The following is a 9,624-nucleotide window of genomic DNA, read 5'->3' on the forward strand; positions in this document are numbered from 1 at the left end:
TGGGCATAGAGCATTGTGAATGTGTTACAATCACCCATTCCTGAAGGGTATATGACTGCATGTTATGGACTGAATTGTGTGCCTCCCCCAACCAATTCATAGGTTAAAACCTCCAATGTTACTTTTTTGGAGTCAGGGTCTTTACAGTGATAATTAAGGTTAAATTAGGTCTTATTTGCAGTGCGCTAATCCAACATGTCTGGTATCAATGAGAAGTGGAAAAGACACGAGGGAAAGGCCATGTGAGCACTCAGCAAGAAGGTGGCAAAGAGAGAGGCCTCTGGAGAAAGCAAACTGGCTGGCACTTTGGTTGCAGACGTCCAGCCTCCTGAACTGTGAGAAAATAAATTTCAGTTGTTAAGAAAAAAAACAATTGTAAAGTAAGATTTGCTTCAGAGAAGCCCCATGCCAATATATAATCTTATCATAACTTTGAATCACTGAAACATAAGGTTTCATTAGGAGCAGTGATCATTTAAAATGATTTTAGTTTTTAACCAATATAGGTAACCTTTTTCCACTCATGAAAACAAGTGTAAAAAAATGACCATTCCTCTTTAACCAGCTGATGCCCCAAATGACAAGGCAGTTTGGTTTGGCTCTTAATTTACCTTCTGAATTTTGGTTTGAAGACATCATCACAGGAAATGCACACATTTCTTTTTTAGTCCCTGCATGACAGGGACAACCTACTGGAAAACACAGTGGAGCTTTAGGCATGCCGAGCTTACCATCAGTGGGACTCATAATTTCTTTTGTCTGATATGCAGCCTGATTGTATTTTCATTATGGAAGCTGTGATTATTATAAAGTCACTATAAGAAATTACCTCCTATTATATAAAAAGTCTTAACCTTCTTAATAACACTGACATGTCATCATTCCTGTGATCACAATAACTTGCTCATCGAAATTAAAGATGAATAATGGTAGTTTATGTTTCAGAACCTTAAATGAATTATTTTTACATTCAGATTGTTAACTAATGTGAATTTTCATGTTTCATGGTGCTTTACTTCCTATATTGAAAATAGAGTTGGTTGCAGAGTAATAGAAGTCTGAGCCCTCTTTTGTACATATTAAATTATACACATCATTTAGCTAAGCGTAAATGATACGGTGAGTGCTTTCTGAGCGAATGATTCCATTACTTGTCAGATGCAGCCATTAGATGACTCTAAAAATACTCATCATGCTCTCAATGGCATTTTTCCTGTATTGGCTGTTCGGGTGCCAAGTTATCATCAACAGTGAGGTTCCTTGGGGCTTCATGGTACATTGTATCAAAGGTTATCAACTGCTTTGAATATCACTGATAATTTTCCCTCAACTGTGACTAAAACTAGGCTAAAGAGAAATAAAACTTCAGTCATTTCTAATGATTAATTAAGAAAGTCTTGAAAAGCATTTTTGTTTGATGTTTATTACCACTAGTTTATTGTTTCAAAGTCTAATATCCTGTATTTCACTTCCAATTTTCTCTTTTAATGTTATGTTGTATAATTGATATGTCAGTTACATTGGGTACAATTATAAGTGTGAAAAACATATCTTGTCCATGTTAGGTCCAAGGCAAAATAATTTTCAAGCAGAATACCAGGCACTCATTCAATCAAGCATCTTCAGAATTCCAGGGTTGAAGCACTCTTAGTACGGTTTCATTGAAAATACCCTACATATTGTTTCTCTACATTTGAAATAACCCTGACTCTCTTAGCCTTTGTGTAAGTCAAATTTTCCTACCTTTAACCATTTTTTGTGATTTTCTTTGAGTTTTCCTAACATGCACCTCAATCGATCTTTAAATGACAAGGTGCCTTGAAAAGGGTGTGGCCTATGAAGAAGGGAAGCAGAGGATAATTTTGGGGCTGAAAACCTGCCATCACCCACCTTTTGAGTTTTAAAATATAACCTTGCAGGGTGATGTTTTGGGGACTATTTTGGCAACCCAATGATCTATTCAGAAAATAGGAGACTTCTTACCCTTATTCTAAATGACATCCAATTTTGATGTACTCATTTATATTCTTAGAATGCTAGTCCTTTATTTTATTATGGAAGAGAAATACCACCTGCTACAGCTGGATGGCGAGACTAATTCAGATAGATTTTACTAGAAAAGAAATATATTGACATGGGACAAAGAGCCTGAAAATAAAATTTAATATATTGCCAAACAAAAAACTCCCTGGAGAATAAAGAGCATATTAATATTATACATGAGATAAAGCAGGTTATCTGTTTCTGTATACTTTATTATTGAAGATGCTTTCTGATAAGTGCTTGTAATTTCAGTGTCTCCTAGGACTCATGCCTTTTTGAACCACAGCTCTCTCTATAAATTGAGTTAAATAATTAATTCCATTGTACTCGGTAGTAAAAATTAACACCTTAAGGTTCATGTTGGGAGTTATCTGTGAACAATTCTTGCAAAATAGCTGGTACTTCCTTTTTGCTAAAATTAAATTAATTCACCCAATAGGTTAGAAGATGAATGTTTCCCTTATTTCTTACCTTAAAAAATGATACAAAACTCAAATGGAGATTACAGTGGCTAGTCAATGCTGTGGCATTGGTATCTGAAGGTTCTTCTTTTTCTGCTAAGTTATCACTTGTCTTCTGTCTGGTCTAAGGGTCTGAACCCCCTGCCTCTCACATTTCCCACCGTCCCACAACACACACATACACACACACACACACACACACACACACCGACATTTACTATATTTCACTGGTATAAGCATGTTCATAAATTCACTTATTTAGTCCATATAACACATCGAGGTAGGTACTGATGTTAACCTCATTTTACAGTTGAGAAAACTGAAGGGAAGCCACAGGGCTGAAAAATGGCAGAGCCTGGAGTTGAACTCATGTATTCTGACTGCTCCTCAGCATAATGGTCTGCTGTGGCATTCTATTCACCAAAGCAAAAGGAATCCACTCCCTTTCATTCTTATTGAACCCGGAATGAATAGAATTTGATATTGTCAACAATCCTCCTTTGCGTTTGTGACAATTGTTTATTGAGCACATCTCTAGGTCAAGCCCTGTTCTAGGCACTGGGGATGTTTCAGTGACTGAAACTCAGACAAAAATTCTTTTCTATGTGGACCTTACATTCTAATGGGGAGGGATACATAATGACAGACAATGAAAAATAAGCATAATAAAGTCATTTACATAGTATGTTATGTAATGGTAACATAGATGGTAAATGCTGTGGGAAAATATACATAAATCTATATAAAGAGAGACGGGTAGAGAGGATTTGGAAGTACAAATTAAATGGATGGTCAGGTGAGGCTCTTCTAAGCAAGGAATTAAAGGAGTTGGGAGAGGGTCCCTGAGGATATCTTGGAGAAGAACATTCCAGAAGAGGAAACAGGCAGTACATAGGCTTTGAGGTGGGCTGGTGCCTGGCATGTTCATGGAAGAGCAGGGAGGCCAGGGAGGCTGGGGAGACACAGGGGAGAGCAGTCGGAGACCAGGTCTGAGAGGTTCAGAGATGGCACAGCAGGACCTCGTAGGCTGTTCTGGGAATTCGTCTCTTTGAGAGAACTAGGGACTCTTTGGAGAATTATCAAAATAGCTGGTTATTAAATAGTTTTCATGGTACAATCATATTCCTATAAAAATAATAAGTACTTTATCTTGCAGAGAAAAATAAAATACATGATACAATTATAGTAGCCATTTTGGGTGATTTAATCATAAAATTTTTTATTTTTATATCTATTATATTTTTTAAAATTAATTTTTATGACTAAAAAGAGCAAATATGTATTCTAAGTATGTTTTGTAGTAAGATTTGTATAAATATATTCTGAAAACAATATATATGTATAGAAAAGGCTCGAAGGATATGCACTCCAGTGTTAATAATGTATCTGTATATATAAAAGCCTAAGCGACCAGCTGACTGGCTGACCGGCCAGTAGCTATGATGCACAATGATCACCAGGGGGCAGATGCTCAACGCAGGAGCTGCTGAGTGACAGCAGCTTTGCAGAGTGTCCTCTCGCAGTCTGGGACCCCTCAGGGGATGACGGACTGCCAATTTTGACCCGATCCCTGTAGGCCAGGCCGAGGGACCCCACCTGCCAGAGGGACCCCCCACCGCTCATTCCACAGACACCCTTCTGTGCAGCCTGCTGGTGAGGGATCACGGGAGGTGGCTCCAAGGCATGTCCAGCCTATCTCACCTAGTCCTGCCCCGTCGGCCACCTTCTAATTAATTTCCTTTCAATGTGCATGAATTTGTGCACCAGGCTTCTAGTTTTATATAAATATGGTTGTGAATGATTTTTCCTTCTTTCTTTCTAGTTTCTTCATATTTTCTAATTTTTAACCCTTGACAAATATTGCCAAGGTAAAAATTATAAATGAAAAGTTCATACGTGATCAGCCAGTAAACGTGCCCTGTATAGTATTGTACCTTCATCTTACAGACTGTGTTTTGGACTGAGACCGGGTGCAGGACAATTTGTATAGTAAGGGGAAGAGTATCTGTCTGGGGAAACTACAGAGGTATCAAGGGCACTGCACTATAATTTTTCACCAGCCCTCTTTCTGCTATGAAAGCCGCTAAGAATAAGGAGGGTCAGTTAGAGAAGAACTTGGAAGTGCTTCAAACTGATGCCCTCCCCCAACTCAAATAAACTTAAACAGTCATTGATACAATTCTTACATAAGGAGTTTAAAAAGTGCATCCATCTTATTAAAACTGTTGTACACTATAAAATGTTATGGTCCATATCACTTTTCAAAATTCATTTCTTCATTGTTGTTGGAGATAATTACTCTTTTCTTCATATCTCAAATTTCAGCTTGATATACTTTATTATTTCTGAAGCTTAACATATATGAAGTTTTGAATGTTGCCAGATTTAAACATAACACTCTTTAATGATTTTTTAATATATCTCATCCTAGACAGGAGACCTTAAAAACAGCTTTCCAACAATTTTGTGATATCCATTTTCAAATTCTTGAAGCTAGTACTGTGTACCAAAATGTAATGTCAGATTCTAAGAAAGTGATATAAATATGTTCACACTGGCTACCTGACTGAAATGATTGATTGATGTGATTTTGTTTTGTCATTTCAAGGGAGTGAAAAAAATAGACCCCAAATTCTATGAAAAATTTATCAGTCACAGATTTGGAGAAGAAATGCTACACCGCATTGATCTTTGCTCCATGCTGAAGAAAAAGCAAAGTAATGGTTATTATCACTGTGAGTCTTCAATTGTGATTGGTGAGTGCCTTTTGAAAAGTATTTACTTAATTTTCACTTCTTTACATTTTTACTTTTGATTTCTTTAGCCTTGTTTTGGCAAATATTTAGGACTAATTGTATATGTTTTTCTCAAGGACATATTTTTCTAAATATGTGGTTTGGAAATACTACATTGAAAATTTTGTTGGACATATTTGGTATTTGTATGTATCAGTCAAGATTTTAGTACACATAGTTTTTCTCCTTTTGTGCCTTAAATATAATTATAATGCAGTGTTAAAATGTCGATTTAAAGTGTACTTCAGTATAATTTTATTTCATGAATAAGAAGAAAGTATTTTCTCCAGTGAAGGCTTATATGACCACACCATTCTACACTAGGCATTTTCATGTTTGCTGCCTTTAATTAGGAATAGAATGTTCCAGCACATAAAGGTTCACTTTAGAAAGCCTTTGTAGGTGCCCTGCAAAGACTGAAAACTCATCCTTTGATTTCTTCCCTAAAGGAAACATGTTTTGAGGGGAAACAAATACTCATACATAAATGCTCTAGCATCTCTCAGGGAGAAGGCATGTGATGAGATAGGCTCATACACACTCATGTTTCCGCGTGGAAAATGTGCACACTAAAGGGAGATTCTTAGAAAACTGGAACAAGACTTCCCCCATTGTCTGCAACGTGAGTGTATTTCAAAGGAGGCTGATCTGTTGTGATCCAAATTTACTACTTCAAACCAGGCATGATTCTTATAAAATCGTGGACGTCAAGACAACCTCACATGAGAATACTCAAAGAAGATAAATACATGATTCTAAATATTTCAAGGTCTTCAACCAAGATAATTTCTCTACACTTCAGCTTGAAAAAGCAACAACAAAAAACTATGGAAAGATATGCCCTGAAAGGATCTTAATACTGCAGCTTATTAAAGCACTTTAAAAAATGTTCAAGAGACACAATTGTATTTCCGAATTCTCACTAGAAATCTTCAAAGAAGTCATCATTTTACTTTCAAAGATTTTAACTACCTTAGAAGATACCTAGCATGTCATTTGAATTTAATGCTCTAAAATATTTCAGATCGATCGTAAGGAATATTTTTTGTTTGTTGGTTTCAGAATTTCTTTCATGTTTTCAGAGTTGTCTTCCACTGACGTTCTGATGAGGACCAAACCTTCCTGTTTAGGTTCATTGTAAAAGGCAAATTCAAATGCTTCTTGTGGAATACAGATTTTGGCTAGTTTTCCACGTCTTCTCTGTAATTACTTTAGGCCAGCCTTTAAATAGAACTATGTACTTCATGGCCCCTTCTATTCCCACTCTCGTTTTAAAAAACAAACTAAAAAAAGCAATATGTGGATTTTACAGAAGATACCATGGGACTGCCTTACACAGTTGATTGCATGCTTCACCTGTGTTGCCATTAGACAACTCTGCTCAGTTCACCCCAAATCACTATGTTTAGCCACTGAATTTTTCTTTGCTTGCTCTTATCCAGCTCAGTTTCTAAAATCCCCCCTATTATAGGCAATTTCTGTAGATTATTTTTCCCTTAGGCTTCTTTATATCTCACCCTTTTCTAATTCAGAGCAATTTAGCTTCTTTCAAACTCCACCAATTTAATATCTCAATACTGATTATTTAACATTATTTTTTTAAATGTTTTTTCCCAATGCAAAGATTCTCTTTTTAGTCATAGTTAAAAATAATATCTATATCGCCCTAGCTGGTTTGGCTCAGTGGATAGAGCATCAGCCTGTGAATTGAAAGGTCCCGGGTTTGATTCTATTCAAGGGCACATGCCCAGGTTGTGGCCTACATCCCCAGTGGGGAGCGTGCAGGAGGCAGCCAATCAATGATTCTCTCTCATCACTGATGTTTCAATCTCTTTCTCCCTCTTTCTTCCTCTCTGAAATCAGTAAAAATATATATTTTTTAAAAAGACAATTAACCCCTTGCCATATTGGCTTCAGATATTTTCAGATTTTATTGCATTTAGTTTTGGTCACAAGTTTTTTTTCCCATATATTTTTAAAAATTTCCTGTGATTTTTAAAATTATAGTGTGCCTAGACCTAGAGCCATCTCTTAACCAAAAATTTGATATGTTGATGTAAGAAATTTTTGAAGACATTTTTATAAGTTTATTTGAGCCAAACTTATGACACTTTCTGGGAAGCAGAATCTCAATGGATTAAGAAAATGCAGTGGAGAATGGCAGTTTTGCAGCGTATTTTGTACATCAGAATCAAAGGAAGAGATGTAAGGAGGGTTATTTGAAATCCATCGGTGATAGATTAAGGAGGTGGGAGAAAGCAAAGCGGGAAATCTCTGAGATAGAAAATAAAACAGCTACACATACTTTTTTTAACGTTGGGAGTACAGGATAGTTACTGATTAACATTTTCAGCATTTAGATGATATGTGGGAAACAATGAGGGGCTCTGTGATCTTCACTCAGTGTGGCTGTGCCCTGAGGGGTCTGGAAGAAGATTACTCTGACAGTTCAAAGGTATGTTATCTTAGATGCAAAAAGACAATAGACAGGCTCACTTAAGGTAAAGTTTGACCTTTGTCCAGGAAGCTGCAGGCCTAAGACGTGACTATCCACCATGACTATCCGACATGACTTGCTTTTAGTTTGGAATTTTATGTTCAGACCATCCTATATGGTTACTTTAAGTGTCTGAGTCTGTAGGGCCTGCCATACTGGCCTCCCCTGTGTGTGTCAGGTTTAGCATGTGGACCCTTTTTTGTCCACAGATATCTATATATCTATATAACTATATATCTATATATCTATGTATCTATATATCTATATATCTATATATCTATATAACTATATATATCTATATATCTGTATATCTATATATCTATATATCTATCTATATGGATATCTAATTTTTCATTTGCGCTTTTAATCTGCGTTATGATTATTAGTGTAAGTATTCAGCACAGATGATTAACACAGAAATCCAGTTACTAAAAGTGGATGTGAAATAGGGATTTAGTTTTAGGAATATATTTTTATAATTTTTTTATACCACTCCAACCTTAGTCTGTCTTCCTTAGATGACAAATTAGCAACCTTTCACGTTGTACTTGATTGGAACAGGGTTGTTTTTGTTTACTTGTTTGTTTTTATTTTCTTCTCTCTAATTTGAATAACTTGCCAATATTTGGTGACTTCACGTAAAAAATCTGGGTTTCTGCCATGTTCTGAACAATTTGGTCCCACCATTCTTGCATGGCAGGGATTTCCTGGATGCAGTAGTGGGCACATTGACCTTGAAAGTAGCTGCCTTTTATCATTCCCCCTAACTCTACTGATTTTCTTAGAAAGTTTGCTTAACTGTTCACACTACCTGCATGGCTCCTGAAGGCACTGGAGTTTAGACCCCCTGCCAGCTGTTGCTGGTCCCTGTATCTACTTTACATTTACAAGCTAGGCATTATCTCCATCTTCTGCCATCTATACCTGTATGTGGAGAGTTGGGGGAATTTGCTAAGATGTGGAAGTAATATTTATATTTTCAGATACAAGGAATTGTACTACATTTTTGTTCTCTCATAATTGAAATTTTGGGTGACATCATGCTTACTTAGCATTGGGCTACAACTCTTTAAAAACCTAACTGCACTAGCCAGTTATAATTCAAATCCTCCATCTACCCACTCCCCAAAAAGGGAAGAAAACCAAGAATGAAATATGGTTCAGATCTCCTAGGATGATGAAAGCTGTTCTCTGTGAGCTACTTACTGGAGTTGGTGAATTAATTTTTCTCAGGCAGCTATGTTCCACTTATATTTCCTTAGGGAAGGTCATTGACTAAATGACATCCTTTGCAAGACTGATGAGCAATTTAGTGCTTGCAAAGACTAGTTTACTTTCAGCTATCAGACATATCTTATAGGGGCAGTAGGGAATTTGGAAAGGTCTAGAAGGTATTTCTTTTGCAGGCTAGTGCGTTTCTTGATAGTTTCTGCAAGCAGAGGTGGGAACAATGATTTTCTGGGAATGCCAACCTTTTTTGTTTAATAATTCATCATTAATTTAATATTATTGAACGTATACAATGTGTGTACCCCTCTCTTGGGTATCATGAAATACAGAGGACTGTAAGACATTCTCTTTAAGAGTGATATGAGTCAGTGAGCAGCTAGGATTACATCTAAGAAATGGAGAAGGAAGAGGAGTAGATGGATAGGGCTTTGTCAATAATGGGCTTTGGTAAAGCACACAGTGGAAGACGCTTATAATTTTTTTAATATATTTTTTATTGATTAAGATATTACATATGTGTCCCTGTCCCCATATCACCCTCCACACCCCCCCCGCTCATGCCCTCCCCCCCCCCCCCCACTTTCCCCTCACACTGTGT

General features: G+C 36.6%; 1 protein-coding gene across 2 annotated transcripts in view; it reads left to right on the plus strand.

The window, feature by feature from the left end:
- Window positions 1-9,624, plus strand: part of AKAP7 (A-kinase anchoring protein 7) — an 85,650-nt gene that overhangs the window by 44,995 nt on the left and 31,031 nt on the right. For both annotated transcript variants that reach the window (XM_006778476.2, XM_006778477.2), the window contains exon 7: window positions 5,113-5,260. In XM_006778476.2, coding sequence (XP_006778539.2) covers window positions 5,113-5,260 — 148 coding nt within the window. The remainder of the gene's footprint in view (window positions 1-5,112; window positions 5,261-9,624) is intronic.

The sequence above is a fragment of the Myotis davidii genome, unplaced genomic scaffold (assembly GCF_000327345.1).
Source record: "Myotis davidii unplaced genomic scaffold, ASM32734v1 scaffold147, whole genome shotgun sequence".
NCBI lineage: Eukaryota > Metazoa > Chordata > Mammalia > Chiroptera > Vespertilionidae > Myotis > Myotis davidii.